The sequence below is a fragment of the Pungitius pungitius genome, chromosome 6 (genome assembly GCF_949316345.1).
Source record: "Pungitius pungitius chromosome 6, fPunPun2.1, whole genome shotgun sequence".
Taxonomy (NCBI): domain Eukaryota; kingdom Metazoa; phylum Chordata; class Actinopteri; order Perciformes; family Gasterosteidae; genus Pungitius; species Pungitius pungitius.
In genome coordinates, this window is record NC_084905.1 from 9675972 (window position 1) to 9700492 (window position 24521).

The 24521-nt window shown below is 39.9% G+C and overlaps 2 protein-coding genes across 2 annotated transcripts in view; one reads left to right on the plus strand and one right to left on the minus strand.

Annotated features, from left to right (window-relative positions):
- The window catches only part of LOC119195596 (uncharacterized), a 42329-nt gene extending 30839 nt beyond the window's left edge, over window positions 1–11490 (plus strand). Inside the window, 8 exon segments of the mRNA XM_062562985.1 lie at window positions 247–351; window positions 1553–1589; window positions 2300–2368; window positions 2794–3038; window positions 5221–5356; window positions 5570–5659; window positions 8537–8650; window positions 8734–11490. Coding sequence (XP_062418969.1) covers window positions 247–351; window positions 1553–1589; window positions 2300–2368; window positions 2794–3038; window positions 5221–5356; window positions 5570–5659; window positions 8537–8650; window positions 8734–9236 — 1299 coding nt within the window. The 3' untranslated portion in view covers window positions 9237–11490.
- Window positions 11491–11623: 133 nt separating this feature from the next.
- Window positions 11624–24191, minus strand: ric8a (RIC8 guanine nucleotide exchange factor A). The gene is made up of 14 exons (XM_037450640.2): window positions 23915–24191; window positions 21508–21555; window positions 19557–19770; window positions 18541–18689; window positions 18215–18295; window positions 17230–17329; window positions 16682–16869; window positions 16316–16410; window positions 16074–16224; window positions 15754–15849; window positions 15543–15687; window positions 15111–15255; window positions 14313–14432; window positions 11624–13648 (listed from the first exon to the last, which is right to left on the minus strand). The coding sequence occupies exons 1-14, from the start codon at window positions 24008–24010 to the stop codon at window positions 13504–13506; spliced, it is 1773 nt and encodes a 590-aa protein (XP_037306537.1). The 5' UTR covers window positions 24011–24191; the 3' UTR covers window positions 11624–13503.
- Window positions 24192–24521: the final 330 nt, after the last annotated feature.

Consider the following 24521-nt stretch of genomic DNA (forward strand, 5'->3'; position numbering starts at 1 on the left):
AGATTTTTGGAGCAGAACTGATCTTTGGGTCTGCTCCAACATGTAAAATTATGGATAGTGTTCTGCAAGTCTAGACTACATTTTCATGCTGCAATGGATGGAAATTATTGTGTTTTATGTGTTGAAATTACACATAACACAACAATAACATAGATACCATAGCAACAGTGTGGTTCTTACACTACCCAGTTTTCAGTGTGTGTGTGTGTGTAAATTCATGTTTAATATCTATGTATCGTCCTCCAGAAATATGCGTCTGAGAGCACATCTAGTTTTGAACAGAGACTTCAGGTGATGCTACATAGGATGGGCGTGGCCAAAACTCCACCAGCCGAAACCAAGGCAAGCCAGGTAGAAAGTGTGTGTGTGTGTGTGTGTGTGTGGGTGGGGGGGGGGGGTACATTTAGTCTGTCTATGTGTTTAAAATGTTGCAAAGTGGTGAAAAGTAACACATTAGTTAGTGAGTTAGTTCTTTCTGTCCCCTATCAGTTCTATTTTTTAATTTTAAAAAGCAGCATTTTACCTGTATGGGCTGAACCCATGAAATGTAATTTTACAGTCATCAGTTATACAGACAAAAGAAAAACAGATGGCAACGGTCAAAATGTCAAACTTGAGGCTTTCCAATCACAGTCCACAAACAAATTGGTGACTTGGCGACCTTTAATTGTCTCCTGCCACCACGAGTCCGTCAATCGTGGAGCGCGAGAAACAACTTTTTGTAATGGCAAACGTTTGCTTCCCCAGAGGAGTAAAAAAGGGTCCCGTGGTATTAGTCCTCCGGCCCTGGGGTACAATCACTGTAAGCCAACCCCAAATTTATGCTTCCGTTCATGGTCCATTTGACTCTAATTAGAGTATTATTTACAAAATCAACATCCTGCTCTATCAAATGAGACTTGAAACTGGAGTTGAACATGTTTACTGCAGTAATGAGTTTAAAAACCATACATCTGGTCTGTAATAACACCATACTCAAGTTAATAACACTGTGACATCACTGACAGGACGTCAAAAACACACGCAGTAAGATGAAGACTTCCTTCACAGTCTTCTGACCTTCTTCATGCTTCAGCTCTGACCTTTACCTGCTGTGTACACAAGACTACAGCTGGTACAAAGGAGGATTAGAAGCAGCATTTGAGTTTAAAGTCGGTGTGGGGAAAATTTAGCTAATTATAAAACAGTTCTCAGTTTAAAATGTATGCCCCCAATGAATCTTTTTAAGTAAAAAAATAAGACCACCAGTGAGAAAATCGGTTATTTTTACATTGTGCCGACTCTTTGCTACATCGGATCGGACGATTGACTGGTTTAGCAGAAACTGTTTCTGCACAGACTTTCTCTGGATTGCATGTCCATTATTGTACTGTCTGCTGTCATGCACCAACCGCCAAGTCAAATTCCATGTATGTCTGACATATTATGGCAATAAACGATTCCTGATTCCTGATATATTTGAGATGTGTTGTTTTAACAAGAAGAAGATCCAGACATCAATAGTGCCCCAGCAGGTTATTGATCAATCTTCATAATGTCTGTTTTGCTGTAGAATAAAGAGGAGGAACTGAGAAAGGCCAACTCTGAAGGTGAGTGGTTTGTTTACATCAATCATTTTATGTTTCAGTCAGATCATTTCATACAGTATATATCTAAAAACTAACAGATAACGCTTTTAAATACCACCATCATTTTTAAGAACACAAATCGTATAATCTTCAATTATTAACACTGAAAGATTGAGTTAAAGCAGTGATTCTCAACTGGTGGGTCGTGTTTTTAGTGGGTCGCGGGCCGTTGCATGTTAAAATAAAAATAATATATATATATTTTTTAATTCATCCAGTGTTTATTTTGAAGGGACTTTTTCTAATGCAACAGAGTGTCGGTGTTTTTTGCCGGCTCTTCCGTCCATGTTTTCTCTCAAGCGCGGCAATTACAACAGGAAAAGATTAGACTGGCGCCGCAAAGAAATCCGCTAGCTCCCCCCCCCCCGTTGATCGATCGATTTGGGTCGCTTGTCATTAAGGGGTGATGGTGGGTCCCAGTTGAGAACCACTGAGTTAAAGAGTATAAGAAATGCATTTCAAGTTTAACTTGTGCCAGCTGTTGTGGTAATTCTAAGGATAACTAAGTGAAACATGTAATTATGTAATGTAATAATCTACTTTTTATGAAATATTTTTTATTCTGATGATGTTTACGTTGACCTAAATATGCAACTTCAGTTAAGTTGACCACTCACAGACCTTATTACATGTACAACTTGGATTTAAATTTACTCCATGTTTGTCCTCAGGTGCTATCCTGGAAAAACCTGTCCCTCCTCCCACGTACATGAAGCCAAGAACCATGTCCACTTCATCAGGTACATATTTACTCTATCACCCTACTGTATCTGGATAAACTAAAATGTTTCTTCATTAACGTTAATACACATGTTGTATATTATTGCTGCAGTGAGAGAATGTTTTAGGGAATTACTGAACCCATTTTAAGGCGAGACACAAGGAGAGAATATTGCTCTTTAGGTAAACATTGGACAAATGATGTTATATTTGACTTCTAAAACAAAAGAAGAAAACTACGATACAAACTAAAAATATATTGTAGGAGTTTATTTTACTTCTTTGTGTACTATTAATACATAACGCATAACTAATACATAAAACGTTGATGTTTTAATATAATTCAATAACATGGGAAATGATTTCTTTAAAGATCTTTTTTTATTCAATTTATAAATAATTAAAACTATTTCCTGAGCCCCCCATTTTTGAACCTTGTTTCCAGCAGAACCCAGGCATCCTATGAGAGCGCTGGACACTACCCGCCCCGACTCTCCCCTTCCTCTGAAGCCCGTTCTCTCTGAGCGCCCCACCGGGGCCCTGCCGCCCAAACCTGCTGTGAAGGCCAAGCCTCCGCTTCCCGGCCCGGCTTCTCCTGCCGGGTCCTCCTCTCGTGCCAGGAGCTCGGCGGGGAGAGTCCAGCTCAGAGCGCACCTTCATGACGGCGGGCCAACGGAGGCCACAGCACAGGTAACAAAGCGCTCAGTCACCTGATTGACTTTAATAATATCATCCGCAAACGTTCACTGTCTTTTGTGTAATTACATTAGCCATGTATTGTTTTTGGTTATTTATGGTGGTCAGGTGGTGTCGGGCATAGACGTGGAGATAATGCTTGTCTTTGGTTAAGTTTAGTCGGTGGAAGGAGAAGGGCGATAGGGGGAGTCTCATTATTTGTTGATGGCCAAATTACAGTAATAACTTTTTTTTTCTATCGTCGTCTTTATCTGTGTCAATTTCCTTTTTCCACCAGGAGATCATTTCCAAACGTTTGAATGTTTGCATTCCATGCCAATAGATATTTGTTTCACAAATACAACTCTCTGATCTCTCCTTCTCACCTCTTGAGGACTTTTTAGTGTGCAAGTTTCTTGATTGTCACCTACAGAACACATCTGCTGAAGAAAAATACAGCAATCTGCTTTAGACACATTCATCAAACTAAAAACCAGTGAATGCTGCTGAACTCTGCCATTGATTGCAAATCTATTTTCAATCCCCTGCACCCAGAATGCACCTGTAAAAAAACAACTTGTGATCTCATTTCTTAGAAACAACCTTGAACACCACACCCAGGATTCAGGTTTACTTCATGCTGTGAAGAGCCAACAACGTATTAGATTTACAACAATTATCTTTGATTGTTGTTGTGTGGTACTATAATAAGGATTCAGATTAAACACATTGCTGCAGTGTTCATGGTCTTTATTTACAGCTGTGTTATTACTGAATCAATTATTTGGTGTCTGAAGTTGTTTTAAGAAGAGCTTGACTAGTTTTGAAGTCATTGCCTTCTGATTTTAGACATTTTATTTTATTCATTTTAATTTATGCATATTTTTATGCATATTTTTCTATTTGTTGTGTTTATCAACGTATGCCCTTGTTTTAGAAATGGTGCTTTAAACCTTACAAAAATACTGAAAGTTTCTGCGTAACTTAACAAAAGGGAAAGGAAAATCTTTAACCACCATTTATTTGTTTGGGGAAGTAGCAGGATCAAAGAGTAGAGACGACTTGATCAGGACAACGAAGGGATCTCAATGCTTGTAAGTCATTGAGGTGGAGCGGACTACAATGGGCAGATCTTGGAGCAGCTAATCGGGGAGATTAAACCAATGGTTCCAAAACTGGCAGTAAAAAAGAAAAAAAGTACAAAGCCAATAAGAGGACTTGACATGCGTTGAGTTTGAACCACGGCCCCCAGGGCAACTCAGGGTACCAGCGGAGTGCAGCAAAAAGGCAGAGAGAAGAAGAGAAAGAGAGAGGGGGACAAAAAATATGGAGGGAGAGAGAGAAGGAGAAGGAGAGGAAGAGGGAGAGAGGTAGATAGCGGGACAGTGAAAAACAGACAAAAATGTTCTGTTAAATGTGGAAATATACATGCACTGTTCCTACCTTCTTATTTATATAGAGTTTTTTTTATTATAATGCAATAAATTAAAAACAGTGGAACAGGGGGGTGGCGGTGCAGCCCCTAAATCCTGGAAGGGGCCCTAACAGAAAAGGTTTAGGAAACCACTGTTGCATGCAATGGACAGGGTGATGCATTTTTGTTTCCAGTTAATGACCAACATGCAGGTTACTAGGAGGTATTAAGTGAAAACGTAGTCATTTCGTAATTGAATTAACTTTGATATAAATTAATGAGATGATGAGATTATATTTTGTTAAAGCAAATATGGAAAACCTTAAGTAGGATAGAAATGTCAGCTCTATAAATATTCATAAATGTAAACCTTATGCAGCTAGGATTGCAAAAAAGCCCTGGTGAAGGGAGTTCAGAAGGTACCGTGGTGGAATATAGAATACTGCTCTCAAGCAATTTCAATATGTTTTTAGTTGTTGGTTTGGGCATAAAGCAGATTGGCAATATTGATACATGACTAACTATTTATGATACACAACACTTTAAACAATGCAACAATTTATGTTTTTGTTTTTTTAGTGGTTCCTATGAGAAGCTGCTAACCAAACTTTTCAACGATTTAATTAGTTTTTGGTCCTCAAAATGTATGCAAAAGGAAAGTTAAGTTAAACTCTAATGCTCTACTACTCTAATGCTTGCAGCATTGTTGGATTAGACTCCACATGCTCATGTCCATGTTGCTAAGTCACAGTCCACTGAGCTCCCTCTGGTCCTCATCCCCAGAATGGGAGTCAGGAGCGTCCCCAGGGTGCCGACTTGGCTCCCTCCTCCAGGACAGAGCTGCTTCATCAATCCCCGTCTCCATGGAGATGTCCCGGCGCACAGGATCGTTCTGAGAAAGCACAGTCGGTGACCGACGGTACTTGTCAATCCAGATGGTCCATCCAAACTTTAAGGTTTTAATGGAAAGAGTGAGGGAGAGGAGGAGGCTAATGGTAGTCTATGATAAGAACCCCATATTGAACAACTCATAATTTCTTTTTCTTTTTTAAGTTGAACTTAAAAGTTTAAATTCAGTTTTAGTTGCTGAAGAGAAGTCAATTTAACATATTGAATGTGTGTGTACCCCCAGAGAGTCTACCTAAGACACGGCAACACATGAAGCCCCCCCCACAACGCAGAGCTGTGTCCGTCCATGAGGACGCTCTGGCTATGACACAAGGTGAGGCTTTGCCTTATTATTTATTAAAGACATTAGGAATCTGACAAAATGCTGGTAACATTGAATTCCTAGAAGCATAACACTAAGGTCAGGAATATAAAACAATTTAAGATCAAACCATACGTTTATAAAAGGTTAATAGTTATATTCAAATGTCTGTTTTTGCTAAAATTTAATCTGGGAGAAAGTCTGATTGACTACGGCAGAAGTTTAGAAGATTAGAAAATGTATGGTTTTGTTTACATTTGTTTGCCTATGCAAACCTTTACATTACAACATAATGTAAACATAATTTTAATATATTAAAATATTTAATAATTTTTTTAGATCATATTTTGATAATGATTGGATTTTTAATTGAGCCCATTTTCATTTGGACCAGTAGTGATGCTATGGGTAACAACATGATAACTTTGTCAAATGTTATTTAACTAAACCTCAATATCTCTGCTGTTGCTGCTGGTCATCTTCTTCTTCCAGTCTTATTATGGTGGCATCTATTGTTAGGGTTCTGAAGGCCCCTTGAGGGAGATCACACTACGATGAATCAAAAGTTACCTGGCTCGAATTTTAAAAATCAAAAAGTATTTAATAACTAAACAAAGTGATAAGGAATACAATTTACAAAGTGAAATACAATGTGAACATTGCTGTATTTCGCAAAATAGAGAACTCTCTGACCAAGTCAAAGGTGACTTATCAAAGTGGCTGTAGGAAAATTCTAACAGTTCTTCTCCCAGTTTGGTCCTTTGAAATCTCCTGAGGGGGGTTGTCTTTTGGATGCATTTAAATGTCATTGGCTTCTCCTTCAAAGTGTTCATCTTCTTCACATCCAAGTATGAATCTGCTGCAGTAACCTGAAACCTCTCTGTCTTATCTCTCCCTCACATTCCAATGCATTCTATGTAGAAACATTTAGCTTTATGCCTCAATGAGTGAATATAACATAGCATGAATAGTTTGTCTTCATAACTATTCAATTCAATTCAATTCATTTTATTTTGTATAGCCCAAAATCACAAATGACAAATTAGCCTCAGAGGGCTTTACAGTCTGTACACATGCAACATCCTCTGTCCCGAAAACCCTCACATCGGCACAGGAAAAACTCCCCAAAAAATGAAAAAACCCTTCGATGGGGAAAAAAGGGAAGAAACCTTAGGGAGAACGTCAGAGGAGGATCCCTCTCCCGGGATGGACAGACTGCAATGGATGTCATGTGTACAGAATCAACAATGTAAAAGATGTACAATACATTCAATTCCTCTAACAGAAATGATACAAATAGTAAGCCAGGTGCAGGGCCACTGCAGGGACAACCACCACCATCCACAAAAGCTTCTGTGGGGAGGAAAGGGTAATGTTAGTTTCTGATCACAGTAATTGTAATATGATTAATATAGTAATAATGATGATAGCTGTAGAAGGTATCAGCAGGGTCATTGCAGGAGGCAGGAACATGGTCCAGATAGAACCATAATCTATGGAAACCTGTGAGAGCACTCCTAATACTGAATAAACCAAGTTGGTGAAGCACATGAATGTTTAAAGTAATAGAAATGGGAATATCAATGGTGTTAGATGCGGTAGGTGTGGGTGGACCAGGCAGGAGTCAGGATTAGGGTCTAGACGGAACCATGATCTACAGAGACCTGCACAGCGAGAAAGCAGAACAAATTCCGAGAGACGAAGCTGAATTAGTGATGTGCAATAATAAAACGTTAATTACTGTAAAAGGAGAGAGTAAGAAAGAGAGAGGAGCTTGGCGTGTCCTAAGAAGTCCCCCGGCAGTCTAAGCCTAGAGCAGCTTAACTAAGGGCTGGCCTAGGCTAACCTGATCTAGCCCTAACAATAAGAGGTATCAAAGACGAACGTTTTAAGCTTTATCTTAAATGAGCTGACCGAGTCTGCCCCCCGGACTGAAAGTAGAAGCTGGTTCCACAAAAGAGGAGCTTGATAACTGAAGGCTCTGCCCCCATCCTATTTTTTTAAACTCTAGGAACCACAAGTAGCCCACCATCTATCGAGCGCAGATGCCTTGTAGGGCAATACGGTGTAACAAGCTCTTTAAGATAAGACGGTGCCTCACCAGCAAGTGCCTTGTAGGTGAGGAGAAGTACCTTAAATTCTATTCTTGATTTGACAGGAAGTCAGTGCAGAGAAGTTAATACAGGAGTTATATGATCCCATTTCTTACTTCTTGTTAATACACGTGCTGCAGCATTCTGAATCAACTGGAGAGGTTTAAGCGATTTACAAGAGCAGCCTGATAACAAAGAATTACAGTAATCCAGTCTAGAAGTAACAAATGCATCGACTAGTTTTTCACTTTGAAACAGGAAGTTCCTGATCTTCGACATATTCCGTAGATGAAAAAAGGCAGTCCTTGGTGTCTTCTTTATTTCAGAGTTGAAGGACATATCCGGGTCGAAGAGAATTGAAGTTTATGCTGTGTTTTCTGATAACTTCGCCCAAAAGAAGCATATACAGGGTAAATCAAATTGGTCCAAGTACAGAACCTTGTGGGACTCCGTGACTATCAGTGGTGGTCTTTGAGGATTCACCATTTACAAGCATTGGGATTGATCCGATAAATAGGATTTAAACCAACGTGCAGTTCCTTTAATACCAATCAAATGTTCTAGTCTCTGCAGCAGGATACAGTGATTGATGAAGCAGCTTAGACGGAATCGGATCCAAAAGTCAAGTAGAAGATCCAGATCTGTTTCACTTTTATATCATTCTGAAACAAATGGACACATTTTATTAATACACATTTCGTTAATAGATACATACAGAAATATTTTCACAAATTAAAGAATAACTCTTGGTCAAAGACTCTCATATTCCTTTTTTGGTCTCCATCTCTCTCTAAAGAGCTGAAGGCAGTGTTACAAAGATCCCCCATCCGTTTCCGTGGAAACAGAGGAGACCTGCTCACCTGCACAGAAGATTCATCTAGAAGGCAGGAAGCCAAAGGAGCTCAAGATGGTGAGAGAGGTGTTTATAGTTCAAATAATTGAAATTATTTATTCTTTGATTCTTTGATTTTCTTTTGTTCTTCATCCATCCAGCTGGTGACATGGGGAAACAGACAACTGAAGACAGGAAGGAAGATCTGAAGGCAGAGCCAGGAAGGACGAGTTGTGAGGAGGAGACCCTGGGCTCAGGGTATCCCTCCTCTGCAGCTCGTGCTCTACAAGAAACTTCAACAGCTGGACTTGCGAGTCCAACAGCAGCTCGGTCCATCCTTGAGAGGCCTCCAGCAGTAACCGAGAACCTGGAGAAGAAGATTGCTTCTCCCGCCACGTGGGAGAAAAAGAGCCCAGGCGCCCTGCCATTGCTTCAAACTTTCGAAAGACTGACGTTGTCCCCCCCACCGGGAGAAAAGAGCCCGAGCACAATGCAATCCCGATCGCCGGAAAACCCCAGAGTGAGCCCTCTGTCCCACAAGAAGCAGAGCCCTGGCACGTCACCGGCCACGGCTGATGTGGAGGGAGGACACGCAGTCTCTAAACAGCACACAATGAAGGCCAAGTCAGCAGACCAAAGAACTGAGCCCCCTCCATCTGAATAATATATACACAGATTGACACCAGGAGACCTGGGAGCGAGGGGAGCCAAAGGTCTGTGACGTCAGTGAAATTAGGAAGTTGGAAAGTGTACTAGATCCCATGCCAGAGGTGTTGCACCAACGTTGTTTCCAATAATGTGGCATTTGAGACGGCACACAGCTAGCTTCAGCTCACAGATGGCAAAGCCTTTTCTGTATGCTCTCCACTAAAGCAACGGCTTGTCTAACAAAATGTTTGTAGGAGAAGTTCATCATTATGTCAAAGACAGATTGACATCACCTGCTTCTACATGTTGTCATTATGAGGTGATTCTTTCACTTTTCACTTTGCTTTCTTGAATTCTTTTTCCCAAGATGAGCAAGTTCCAGGAAAAAGGCATAGACATGTTTAATTGTGATTTTGATTTGGAGGTTGATCTTATTTTCTCACATTCTTTCACTCAACATTTTTAGTCCAGACAGAAGCTGTGTTAGCGATAGCCAACAACCGTTGGTCATCTGTTTTGCGGAACGTAAAGCATGGTCATTGAAGTGCTCACTAATACCACTGAGCTTGATACTCTTCCTTATCTTCCTTACCTGCTTGCATAAAGATATGCAAATACTAACTCCCGAGGAACCTGGCATACATGATGACATAAAGTTTCATAGGACGGGACCTTGTGTTAAAGTTGTGAGCACAAAAGGGCTTTGTCATGATACTTTTATCCAGCGAGTTGTATGTTGTGATTTATTGTGCTCATGCTAATCCTGATCCTGTGTTTGTGCTACAAGCTATGCCATTTCTGGTTGAACAAGTATTTGCCATATTCAAGTCAGCTCACTAAGAAATACATGTTGAAGGAAGTGATAAAGAGAAGGCATGTTTTTTTTGTTCATCATAATGTAGTTTTGAGCTTGAATACAAATCAGAAACACTTCATTGATAAGTAATTTCATATACAAGAATTTTGATAATATTTTGATAATTTGTGCGGGACACTAAAAGTGTAATGACATAAAACATGATATCAAATGAGAATGTGATATATAGAATAGAATATGATTTACAAACATATTTGAGTGTTAGAAATGTGTCTAATATTCCTTCTCTTACCACTCTATCAATGAGCATGTGAGACAGGTTGGTAGGGGGCAGAAAAGAATGAATGAATTAGCCATTTTTGTTTATGGACCAGCTCCATCCAGCTGCTGGGGAGAGATTTAACTTTACTTTAGGACTTCAGCAGTGCACCATGACAGTTCCTTGTAACTGTTTAAGGTCATTCTTTATACTATGTTAAGAAAACAATTGACAAACAAACAATACATGTTTTATACCATTTTCTTTTTTATAAAAGGGCCAACCGCTAAACTCAAGGTCCAGTTCAGTCAGTCAATCCACAATTCGGTTTAATAGTCCTCTCACCATATTTGGCATGGTAAAATGATTTTTGTCAACTGAAGTTGAAGACTGGCTTTTTTTCCAGCAGGGGAATCATTCATTCAGCGCAACAGCACAAGAACTTCAACTTGCTCAGAAAATAAATTGTAACGTTGTAACTAGGAGGTTTGAAACAAGGCAAATGCCCGGCTATCTAAAGCTTAAGGTTGTCACATTGCCTCAGAGTTTTTCATACAAATTATGCTCTTGCTACAAAGAATTGAGGTGAACCCAACATCTTTATAAAAATATAGTTCATCCAATGAAAGAATCACAATTTGTTTACATTGAAAATGATGTCAAATTCATATCCATTACACAATTTTTAGTCCCATTATGCCATCCATGGGATGAAATGTGTCTTGACTCGTTAAGATGTCTTTATATCCACCTTTTAACAATCGCACATGGGTCACTAATGTTCTGCATGTATCTGTTGACTCAAATCAGCATGTGACATTCAAATCCATTGAGGTTCAACCGTCCATTACACAACCGCACATGTAATGATGTCCTATCACACAAAAAACATTTATTGGAATAGAATCCAAGTATATGATCAGACATTATCTGAGATAGCAACAGGAGTGTGTTTGGTCGATCAAACTCTCAGGGTGGCTGTGATGAATGGTGTGCTTTATTCAGACTTGCTGTCAGCGACCTGAGCCTCCATCTCATCTTGGGGGAGAGTTTATTTTCACCCTCATGATGCTCTTAGCCTTGCACGCACAGTATATGTACAAAACGACATAAAGCAAATAGAAACAGCTATGAACAGAGTGTAAATCCATATATATACATGTTAATGATTAAAATGATTAAGTTGTGTCATAATCGTGTTCTCTCTTGTTTGGTTTAATGTGTTCCGTCGCTACTGAGAAGTTGAGACAATAATCTGCTGATGCCAGATGGACGACACCAGGGTTGCAGACTTTATGGATCTTCGGTACATAGTTCCTTGTCCTACATTTTATTAGACTGCGTTGACTTATTATGCAAAACCTACTCATATACTCTTTACAATGGGGTCTGTGTGACAACAGAACAACTCCAGCTGGGTCACCATCACCTTCCCACCGAGTATTAAAAACTACCTCACTTGGAAAAATTTGCAAAATAATTGCATTAAAATAGACGTGAGACAACTGCGCGACCGTGTATGAAGGATAAGCAGTTTGAAGATGGATGCATAAGACAACTCTGTTTTTTTATCACATTTAATATACAATACTCCACAAGATGACAGCTAGCTACAATAACAATGTAGAAGAGTATCCCCTTAAAATAATGTGTTTCAGATTCTCTTCTTACTATATATATATTTGCACACAAGTATTTCCTCCTACTTGCATTCTGATTTATCTTTCTAAAGTTTCACAAAATAAAACAACTTGTAAAACCACAGAAATCTAAAATCCCAAAATACAGTTACACCGGTTATACCTCTGTTGTCACAAAACGGACAGTATAGCTTTTTGGATGGCTTCAAAACACGATCTCTCCTTTCGTGTTAAGTAGAAATGAAAAGCTCGATTTGTTATGGAGCCAAGAATAGTCAAACAAACAGCTGCAGTATGAAGTGCTGTGTACAGCAATAGAGCCAAAACAGCAACAAATATGCAATAAAGTTTTGAATCTTTCATTAAACATTGTAAGGACTGAACTGAATTTATTTTGTTTTTACAATCAAAGCATTTATCAACGTTTTTTGAATGAAGCTTCAAATATATGTTACCATCCCCCCCGTCATCTAAAAAATGTATAGATTGAAATGATTGGTGTTGTTTAGTAGATCATCTTTCTTTAAAGAATAGAATAGAAATGGCGTTTTTTTAGATCATCGTTCGTTAAAGAATAGAAAAGATATGACGTTTTTTTAGATCATCTTTCTTTAAAGAATAGAATAGAAATGACTAGTTTTTTTAGATCATCTTTCTTTAAAGAATAGAATAGATAGCACTGTGTGCGTTCCTGTGTGTCTGTGTGAAGGATCGGTTTGTTTGGCTGGGAAATTGTGTTTTTTGAAAGGCTAAACAACAAATGGCAGACTATGTTTTCAGTAAAAAAAAACTGATAACATATTATTATTTCAATTTATTATTGAAATATTTCTTTAGATGAATTGGTAACAATCTTACCGACCCTAAACTATGCATCTACAAATGATAATGTTAGTGTTGCCTGATATTTATCTGAAAATGTGCCAAAATACAGCGTTAAAACACTATGAACTAAAGTGCAATAATAGAAACTACGCTGCATTTGAATGTTGATTTTTCAAACGTCATTGTTATGGAGCTTGCAGCTTTTTGGAGAACCTTCACTTTATTTACTAGACTGTCTTAATCAAACAAGGAACACATCTATTGGACCATACTAATGCTTAGCTCCTATTTGCCCATTTACATATCATACGATTATTCTCCACCTCTATGGCATTCCGTAGTTTCAAGTCAGTTCATTATTAGCATAATTATTTAAAATATATGTTATACACAGAGATTGTTTGGTATTGTGGTGATGGAGCTGTATACACGTGATTGTTCTGAAAGGTATCTCTGTCGTTGCGTTTATGAATGTGTATATGAATAGAAACCGAGAAAAATGTCTGAGAGGAAACAAACACATCTACACACTTAATATTGTCATTGAAAAATGAGCACATATCAAAAAATCTTTAAGGTGCCTCCCATGTACTTTTCACTTTGACTTCACTTCTGTCCTTCGCTTTCCAATAGAATAAGTAAATGGGAACTGATTGTCCCCTGCAATGTGAATAAATAAACTAATGAGACCAATCTTTTCTTCCAGGAATTGAATGTGTTTCTGTTTCTCTGCTTCTTGTGTTTACTGAGCCTCCTCTTCACTGTCTGAATTAGCCTGCTCTTCTGGCTGGAACAAAGGATTGTGGGCCAGTTTGTGTAGATCTCCTGGAGAGATCTCGCTCATCTTTCCGTCCATACCGAGCTGCATGGGCTGGATAAAATTAGTCCTGCAGGGAGAAATGGTTCAAATGTAACTATGAGTGCATTTGTGATTACAGACCAAGTATTGTTAAAAATAAGATGCAAATTATTTTAAATGGGGTTTATCTATTGTTCATAATTCATAATAGATTGACAAACTAAATATGGTGATCTCAGGCAAGGTTCTCAAAACAATGGTTCAGAAAACCGTAGTCCCAGTATGACTGCGACAATGGACAGGCCTCGCTTGTTGTTGGACTAGTCATAGATTATCCATAACGTATAGCATGTTTCAACATAAGGGTGTTCAAGTGTTTCAGGATTGTAGGCACACAGCTTTAAACATCTGGTCGATGGATCGCCTACTCCGGGTAGGGAATGTGACCTTACCTCCAGTGAAGGAGGTTAAGTACCTAAGGGTCGTGGTCGTGAGACAGGAGAAGATGGAGAATCGGAGCAGCTGGAACGGTATTGCAATCCTTTTTTCTCCCGGTTTAAGATTTTTTTGGCGTAGGGGACTTTGAATTGAATTGGGACAGTATAATTGACACTACGATTAAGGGTGAAGACTTTCATAGGGTCAAATTGGTAGAGGTTATGGTAGGGGTACGTCTCCAGGAAATTAACTTGAATGTCCCCAGAATTGATGAAATAAGATTGTGTGTGAGTGTGTGTCCTGCTCTTATTGACCTTGACAGTCTGTCAAACATGTGGACCAGCTTCATGGCTTCATATTCTTTCTGTTCCTCTGTCATTCCCTCCATGGGGTTGGGCTGTTCTTCTTGTACAACTCCTGTTATTGGGTTTATACTGGAGCAGAAAAAGAGAGCGAGAAACATCAAAGGCAGAGAAAAAAGGAAACATGTTTTAAAAAACAGAAATTGTAATTAAGAAATTGTATTCTATTGTTTATCCCTCAATAGTTTAGTTTACAAGGCATGATTCAATTTTGGTTCTGAAATGTTAGCTATTTAGTCTTGACAGGAAACCGGAAAGGAGCAGACTTGTGGTGCAGCCTGAGCTGCAGATTTAGCTTTTTCTTCACCCCACACAGTGATTCCTACCCTTTTTCTGTCAGACCCCTCTTTGAGGATATAGGGTCATTGTAAAAAAAATAGGGTGGTTCCTTCTTTGTAATAATTGCATTAGGGGGAGGAGGAGAGGGGGGGGGCGTGGTTTGAACACAAAGCATGTCAAGTCCGCCTGTGAATTTTGCTTTTTTTTTTAACTTTTTTTTACGGTCGCGCCTCAGGGGGCGCTTGGACGCTTCTTTGTGGAGGTGTCCAGGCATATTCAATAGGGTGAGACATACATCTTATCTATTCATTTTAAACCTTGGAAAAGGTATGCGATGACATGGGATGAGCAGCAGATGGATGGATAGTTCATCAAATATAAAAACTATAATTAAGTATTGGTCAAGTTCATTAGTTAGAGCTACACAATATATTTTTACGGAGAAAGGTCCATTGTGTTTGTAGTACTGACTGTGCTTTGACTTTGGTGTACTCCTCTGTGTCAGACTCTTCATCCTCAGAGTAGATCCCAGAGTCTCTGCCCCCCCTGAGCAATCCCCTAGCAGCCAGCAGACCTGCAGCATTACCGTATCCAGTGTACTTAACGAACCTAGAAACTGCACCAGGAATAGAACATTACAGTGCTGTTCATATGGTATAAGTATTTCCACCTCATTAGAACATCCATTCAACAAGACTTTGGTTGAGGCCATTACCCTTAGGTCTTAACACTAGCCAAGGTTTGTATTGAGATGGATTTTTTTTAGTTTTGATCATTACCCCACAGCTAGTTTTGAAATAAGCATTGATCAATTGACTGCTTGATGCATAACCATGGGCTTCAAGTAAGTTTTACATTGCTTTGAATTGTTGAAAAAAATCGACACACAGATATTTCCCTCACCACTTTCTTTGCAGAGGACAAAGAGGAACTCGGCAGCACAGTCCTTAACATCAGTGTCAATGGACGTCATAATACGGACCAGTTTGTTCCTCAGAGCGCTGCCCACTTCTGGTCTGTTGGTCACATCGCGAAGTGGAGGCAGCACCTGAACAAACGCATATATACTTCAACTCTTCATCGTGGATTACCTTTCCCAAAGCCCAGTACCTACTTTGGACCTGAGGAACTTTCTGGTTTCTCTGTGAATTCGGGCACTCTCAGTCAGCAGGTTTAGAGATGGGAGAAGGGTTTCCTTCAGCTTAAGACCCTGGGAAGATAGACAACTTAATGAGTCTGAGCTCCATAGTTTTTGTCTAGCCAGATGTTGCTGTTACCATTGTCACCTGATTCTGAGACGTCAACAATTAGCCAAAAGTTATATTGCTACTGTTCAGTCTAATGTTTGTGAAAGTGATACTGCTACACCTTTGCAGTAATGATAACTTTTTTTTATTGGAGGTAATGAACCCAGATATGCATAGAACCTCTTACCCGGTCAAGTGTTTTCTCCATGAACTCCAGCAGCATGTTGACAGCATCCATGTTAACCCCCATGTACTCAATGGAGCCCGGTTGCACTTTAGGGATCAACAGTACATCCAAGCAGGGCAGTGGGAGGTTGCCGAGCAGGTTAACAGCGTGGCTAAGAGGAGGAGAGGAGAGAGGAAGGGGACCTCGTCAAGCAAGATCAGTGACTTCATGTATGATGAAGAGAAAAAGAGACGCATGTTGACCTGTGAAACTCATCAGTTCGCTCCTCTCCGTCTGCATGGCTCATAAGGCAGTGTCTCAGCATAGCTCCCAGATGTCTGTACTCTGCCATCTCTTCCTTTACACATAGATGTTACACACAAATGATGTTCACGTGTTCCATATATACATTTTATTATTGTAAAATTAAATTCATTTCAATGATTAATTGTAAAACAGGAAATTCATTGTGTTATCTACTGATTAACCAATTAAAAAATGCTAATTGGAGTTTAGATCGTTTTTTTAAATTACTTTTGAGAACACAATTCACAATTATTGAGGAGTACAAGAGGCTGCTGAAACCTGAACCCAAATAGAAAACCAAATCCCCCGACGGTCTTCAGTACCTCGTCGACCTGGCGCCTGGTTGTGTCGAATGTGATAGTGAACAGTATCTTCAGTATCTCCATGGCTAGTTCTGTCTGCTGCCGGCTTAGTGGGGGCAGTTGTTCAGGCGGGACGTCCTCTAACCCTGCCCTCGCCGTCTCCAGTGTATCTGGCCAACACAGACCCAGGGTGGCATCCAACTGGTTGCCTGGACACACACAGAAAGGAGGTTATCAACTAAGGCTCTTCAACTCAGTGAATGTGTAGCTCCTTTTAAATGCTCCTCTATTTCCTGTTATAGATTTGTCATGATCATGAACAAATCCCCATTGGTGTTAGAGACCTATACACGACCAGGGAGGTGAGTGGCCTCTCAGTATTAGTAACTAGTAGTAATTACCTTGGAGACTCCACATATATTCGTTGACAATCATTTCTATATGATAATGATTAACACTCAAATAAGTGTGTGTGTGTGTGTGTATACACACAATCATCTTAGAGAACTTTGTTTGTCAACAAATAAACCCCAGCAGTATGTACACTGGTCTCACATTGAATGGCTTACCTAGCAGACTGATGCCGTGGAGCTCCCGAACTAGCTGCGCCCTGACGTCCACTCTTAGTGCGGTCAGCAGGAAGGTGATGCGCAGGTCAAAGAAACGCACCTGGACGGAGAGCAGATGCATGGAGGCTTCTTTCATCTATCTGCTGACTTCTCTTCAGAATGTGAATTAATGGATATCAAACCTCAATATGTAGCACCAAAAGCAGGCACAGGAGAGTGTATTTTGAGTTAATCTTTGTTTTTCTTGTGGTCTTGTATCTAAAAACATCTTTTGGGGTATTTGAATCTAAACGTATCATGTTTGTAAAAGTGTAACCTGATATCTTAGACTTATATACTTATATTTGTATTATATTTGCAATACCAAATTCATAGATTTTATGGTTATGTTCAGGGAAAGCTCTTGGTTAGTTAATAAAAAAATGTTTAAAATATTGGAAAATTTAAGACTGACAGGACCATTTGAAACATCTGGTTCTGAAAATGCCCCTACTTGTCAAATGAATGTATTCCCTTATTAAACATTGTAAACCAAGGGAAGATGAACTGCAGAACTGCTCATAACTCTCTTTGCATAATAAGTCTCATTGTATAGTCCATGAGACAATTACTTCTCTCTTGATTTATTCCCTCAGTAAACATGGTAAACATGGTCTCAATGGTCTCAATCTCTAGTTTCAAGTCCTCTTCGATACAGCATGATGTTCATTTAGTATGTCCCTACTATAGACCTGTCCAAATATGGTCACATTCCTTTACTTGTTGCAACAAAAGTAAATGGCAAAAGCCAACGTGAAGAACCAGAGGCTACAAACGGTAGTAACAGAAAACCAAGGGGGACTTCGGGACTACAACGTCCATGTCTGATCTGACATCTATGGAGTTCAGGTGATTACTTTTTTGAGTATGCCCCCAAACTGCAACTTTCACACTTCTAATTAGACTTGCAAATTAAAACATCTATCCTCGCAAATGAAGTCCATACCTCATGGATCCAGTTTGGATCATAGCACTGCTTCAGCCTCTCTGCCACACCCTTTATCAGCTGTAGATCTGCTGCTACCCCCTGCAATCCATCCATCATTTCATTCAGTCATTCATCCATCCATCAATTCATTTATTAATTTTTCCATCCATACATCATCAATCCATTTATTCATTCATCCATCCATCCATTCATTCAGGTATCCATCCATCCATTCATTTATCCATCCATCAAAGATGCTTTTTAGAAAATGAGCACAGACCACATTACATTTAACAATGTAAAGGTTTGATGCCAGTGTGGGAGGGGCCACACAGCAGACTGACCTGCCCTGTCTCGTTGTGTAGCAGGATGTTAGAGATGGACTTGAGTGACTCAGCAATGACTTCCTGGTCAGAGTTCTCCGAAGGAGGAGAGACTTCCTTTACCTCCTCGCTGGATACCTGCGCTGCTTCTTTTCCCCCTTCTTCTTCACCTTCCACCAGAAAGAGAGAGATTGGCAGCAAGTCAAGCAGCACATCCAACCATTTTGTAGACTGCTTGTAGGGTAAGAGGTTGGGACTAAAGACAAACCGAACTGCTTCTATTTGTATTTCAATTCAAGTAAATGTTATGTAGAATTTAGTATTGTGTAACACATTTTACTCACAAAGGTTTTGAGCACAGATTGTATATGAGTGATCTTACACTATGTTAAAAACTAATAAATGGGTTTTAAACCCCATCAACTGTGCATAATCTTTTAAATCCGCACCCAATTAGTCAAGAACACATACACATAAGCAACAGAAACAATACTAAAGAGGCCATTGAGGCCTTATTTTTGGTTTGGTCTATACTGTATGTATATATATATATATACATTTAGACCAATACAGCCAACTCTCCCTAAATCCCAACATTACTGCGACAATACGATCCTGTAGATACACGCTCTACAAGAGAATAAGTGCCCTTCTCACTCAGATAAGTGCCCTTCTCACTCAATGGCATAGTGTTCAGGGGCAGTTTGTGGTCAAGTATATAGTATACAGCAGAACATTTAAAGAGGGACAAAGCGCTCTACCTTACGAGCTGCATTTGCCCTGCGACTTAATTGAAAATAATCTGTAATGTTACGACATCTTGTCTATGTGGTTTTCAAAGGGAGACAGCATGCATTCAATTAGAATTTGCACCTAAGAATTCATGCACTCAAATACAACATCTACTGTATATGTCTACATTTAGAGTTTCCAGGGAGCATTGAAAAGACTTGGTGCATTAAAGTGATTATTTTATAGGGCAAAAGTCTTTGAACCTAAAAACCCTGCAGAAACCTGGGAGAGTCGGCAGGAATTACCTTGGCCCTCCACCAGCTGGCTGTGGGTTGGTGCTGCACTATTGACCACGCCGATGCCGGCGTAGCGGGCAAGCGTTGACATGGCAGAGAGGGTGATGAAGGGCTCCAGGCAATGGTTGTCTCTGGACAGGATTCGAATTGTTTCTAGACAGGCCAGCTGACAAGAAGGCTGCAGCTCCCTGTCTAGGAAACTGAGGACCAATCCACCCAAAAGCTGCATCACACAAGAAAATAAAAGAATTACATCTTATAGGTAGATATACAGTAGATAGTGTTGAGACAATTTAATACTTAATTATTTAAATGTTAAAAACCCTCTTCCCAAATAATAGATACTATAACTATAAAAGATATATATTATACTATCTACGTGGCTCTCAACATGGTGTCGGCTGAGGTAATAGTAACTATGGTAACAGTGCTGATACAGGTAAACAATTGGGCTCTTGGTGGAACTACAATGGATACAACGCTGTGTGACATTAACAGTGTAACTCAATTTTGTCTGATCTAAGGCCTCATGTTTTGGGTGAACAGATGGGCGTAGTCAATAAACACATTGGACACCAGTGGTAAGGCCCAATAAGGTGTCCTTCCTGCATTCCCACCGTCACCAATGGTCATGAAGGATGGGTCATTGGGCAGAAAGTCAGCAGCTGACAGGGTCGCGCGTTAAACCATAACACATGTTCAAAACACTCAATAAATGCTTTTCAAAACGTTGTTGTTTTGTTAATCTGATGTTTAGTCGATGTAAGACCTGCGTGTGCGTTCATTAGTGAAATATACCGAGCTCAAACACCATAAAGAGATGCCTGTTAATGAGGGGAAACTGATCCGATCCGATCTGTGATACAACACTGTAGGTTTACATCACCTATGAATAGTATTAAAGACTAGACACACTAATCTCTATCATCACAACGCTATTCACAGCACACGTTCATCCAGATTAGACATGGCCGTTGACTCACATTTTGATACGATGATTAGCTACAGTGTTTCCAAGAAATTGTAACAGTGCAGAGATATTATTTAATGCCCATTTAAAATCTGACACCGGTTTAGATTCTCACGACTGCTGTGAGAATCCAACTGCTGATCATGTCCGACCTTTGACCTTTAGGTGCTTTTCGTCTTTTCTGTGGTAAGCAAAATCAGGAAATGACTTGAAGGTTCTCTGTTTGGTATCCAAAAAACGCATTAAGTAACTATTTAGTACTCAAAAGATATAGTGTAATAAAGTTTATATTGGTTCAGACTAGTCTTTCTCCGTCTGTGCTTTGTTGAAACTCCCACGATTTGCCTGCTAGTGCATGTTTCGACGTGTTAAAGTGCTCCACGGCGCTCATATTGAGCTGCCACACCAAGGTTCACATTGTTAGCATTGCCAGCTAGCAGCCTTTGAGGGGCGTACACATGGCCCACTACCCGTCAGTGACCAACATTCATACACCTTGGGGTTAAGTGTCTTTCCCAAGGACCCTCTAGCGCAGTGGTTCTCAACTGGTCTGGCTTCAGGACCCACCATCACCCCTTAATGACAAGCCGCGACCCAAATCGATCGGTCAACGGGGGGGGAGGTGCTAGCGGTGTCAACGTTGACGGGGGAGGGGGGGGTGCTAGCGGTGTCGAGGGGGGGGCCTTGTCTTTGCGGCGCCAACTGAAAACATGGACGGACGAGCCGGCAAAAAAACGACACTCCGCTGCATTACAAAAAGTCCTCAAAATAAAATCACATGATTTTTTATTTATCTTTTAAATTTTTATTTTCCCATGCAACGGCCCGCGACCTACTAAAAACGGGACCCACCCACCAGTTGACCCACCCACCAGTTGAGAACCAATGCTCTAGCGGACCCGGGTACTGAAAAGCCAATCCTCTGATTGAAGGACAGCCCTGTCCTCTACTGAAGCACAGTCGCCCCACTCCTTTCTCTGGATGAAATACCTGTCGGTCCAGCTCATCCTCCTTGCTGAAGTTAAAGCAGTGGTTCATCTGGAAGAGCGAAAAGCAGAGGATGCAAATAAAGGTGTCAGGTAAAGAATAAAAAACATAACAGAAAGGCAAAGATGACAAGAAGAACACTGGTAATGATGGGGATGGAGGGAGAATAAAGAGAAAACATCCAAAAGAAATGTTGAAGACATTCATGAATATAAACATATACCAACTTGTCTGCGCTCTTTCTTTGTCACTGAAAACCTCTAGCAAAGGAGGTTGGGGTGGATGGTTGACCATAACAAACTCCGTCTCCCACCAACAATCAATGTTCGTTCCTTCAATTTTATCCACCATGTTCCCAACACAGTGTAACAGCGGGACTCTGACATGGACAATAAAGGCAACTTGACACTTGGCCTATATGACAACATCCCTGCTGCAGGGAACAGCAGAATTAGAGATAGTTCTCCATTTCATCCTGTTATGAAGTTTGAAGTACCGTCATGGTTGTGTGCTAAGCTCCTCCATGGATCCATTACCACCATGTACAAAGTGTCCTGAGTATGCTCTTCATACTCTACCACCAGATGTAAACACATAAATATCAGCTGATGTAAACATTCAACTGTTTTAAAGATTATGAAATTAAGTTATTGTCGATTGTAGTCTTTTAAGAAACAACAAAAAATCAAAGAAAGAACAATTTTGCTGCCATTCCCTCTTTGGGCTTTTCAGCCTTTATTTTCTGTTGCTGCCTTGAGTTTCGTTTCCTTTACTCTTTTATTCCTGATTGCGTGGTTTGAAGAGTGTAAACATTTTATTGGCTCATAATACCGTGGGGGGACAACAGGAGACACAAATTGTCTAAAAGTATTCGTGTTGTCAGCGATTCATGGTAACTCGTCCCCAATACAAAGTGTAGACTAATCAAAGAGGCTCCATCCACAGCTACGGAACCAAGGACGAGTTCCTTAAGGAACCTGCAGCTAGAATGGAGGACGAGTGCATTCACTCCATATGGATTAAATGTTTACTATCTGATGTCCGGACTATTTCCGACCAAATAACAAATAAATTGAACATATTTAAATTGTCACATTTTTGTAAACGGAATGAAGGAACCCAAGCAGGATAACAGCGCTCTGAGGCAGGGACCTTCAGCACTAAGCTCCTCATCTCTTAAAGGCTTAAGAAGAGCAGGATTTCATCGGGTCCGTAGGAGCCTGTATTTCTGTATCGGAGAATCTAATCCTATTGCCTTCAAGATCAACTCCCACACAACTATCGAGGCCGAGCGGAGTATGCAGCATGTTCCACTCCAGCTATAGCAGTGGTGAGGAGGTCAGGTGGCATTTGGACAAGTCGAGATCGAGAGTTCTATTTTTGCGCAGATTACAGTTAAGCTCACCTTTCCCAAATACACTTTGATCCTCAGAGGGATCTTCTTGACCACCGTTCACTGATAAAAGAACTCCAAATGTTTCTAGTTTTTGTGTCTGAAACAATTTGTAGAATTGAATTCATTTAAAAAAAAACGTTTTGAGGATTTGGGAACAGAAACTTCACACTGTGAAATGTGATTCTGGCGACCATGTTTCACCTGTTTTGTTAATATTAATTCAGAGTCAGAGTGAAGCCTGTTTAAAAGGAGAGCTGTTGCCCAGGTTACCAGATGAGAAGGAAACACCAGGGGAGGACTAGTGGGAGACAATGGTCAACAGAGAGGTTTTAATCACTTATTGAACCAACGTGTCCACCTCTAACACACCCACATCCACAATGCAGCAGCATCGGTAGAATAATACTACTAGAAAACGTTGATAGTACATCCAGATCACATGGTTCATAATCAATACTGTACAGCTGGTATTAATACTATAATCAAATTATAACATCGGAATCAGTTGAAAAATGGGTTCCTCCAGCTCTAGTTTCAATGGAACTTATATATGCAAATAGTGGCTCTACAGAGATGTAGATCTTTGTTTTGATGTTAACGTTGCCCAATGTTTTGGACTTCATCATGTGGAGACAGACATAACTGCTAGCTTTGATGCAACGACATTATAATGCGTTACAGGATATTCTGCTGCCTCCAAGTGGCCAAATAATTAACAAAACTGGTTTTGGTCTACATTAAGAAACTAAATATATGTAGTACTTCATTATTTCAACACTTCCATTTCAGTTCGAAATCTTAAGAATAATTGCATGACAAATCTCACATTGTTTCAAAATATTTGCTCATCGTTAAGTCAAAATTATTTTATTTAATTAAAAAAAATATTCCTAGAGATGTTGATAATAATATACCCCATAGTCGGGATAAATGGTGACATCATCCAATCGATTCTCGTATTTAGAGCATAACTACAGCTATTGATGCTCCATTCACAAGACATCGATGACAAACCTGGGTGTTGTAGTTCCGTAGAGCCAATAACGCAATATCCTGCTCTCCCCTCTCCATTTGCTCTATGGTGCCTTTTATATCCATTTTCATCGTCATTGAGCTCGCTGCAGCGCTCCCCTGAATCCACCTTCACAGCAGAATGCGTGTGGGTGTGCGTGTGTGTGTGTGCTTGTGCGTGTATGATTGTCACTCAGGTGGAATATTCACGCTGTTTGTCACCACCCACAGACGATTGCATCACTGTGTGCAAACCTGGAAGTAGGGCCCGGGAGAAGAGATTAACAAACAGGATTAGCGAGCCAAATGCTGCATTCAGGTGTCGCAGGGAAAAACGAAGAAATGGCGAAATGTTCGAAATGCAGTTTATCTCGGTTTTCGGATATTATAAATTTGTATGCATTTATTGAACGATTATTTTGATTAGGAATGTAGGAATTATCAGGACAATATATTAATATATTCTAAGTATAATATATAGTCCAAGAGTTTATGCTTCTTGCAGAAAATAATTTACAGAAATAGTCCTGACGAAATATCTTGTCAACAACAATCTTAACAAAAATGATCATGTTTATTAAAATGATATTGATGATAATAAGAACAACAA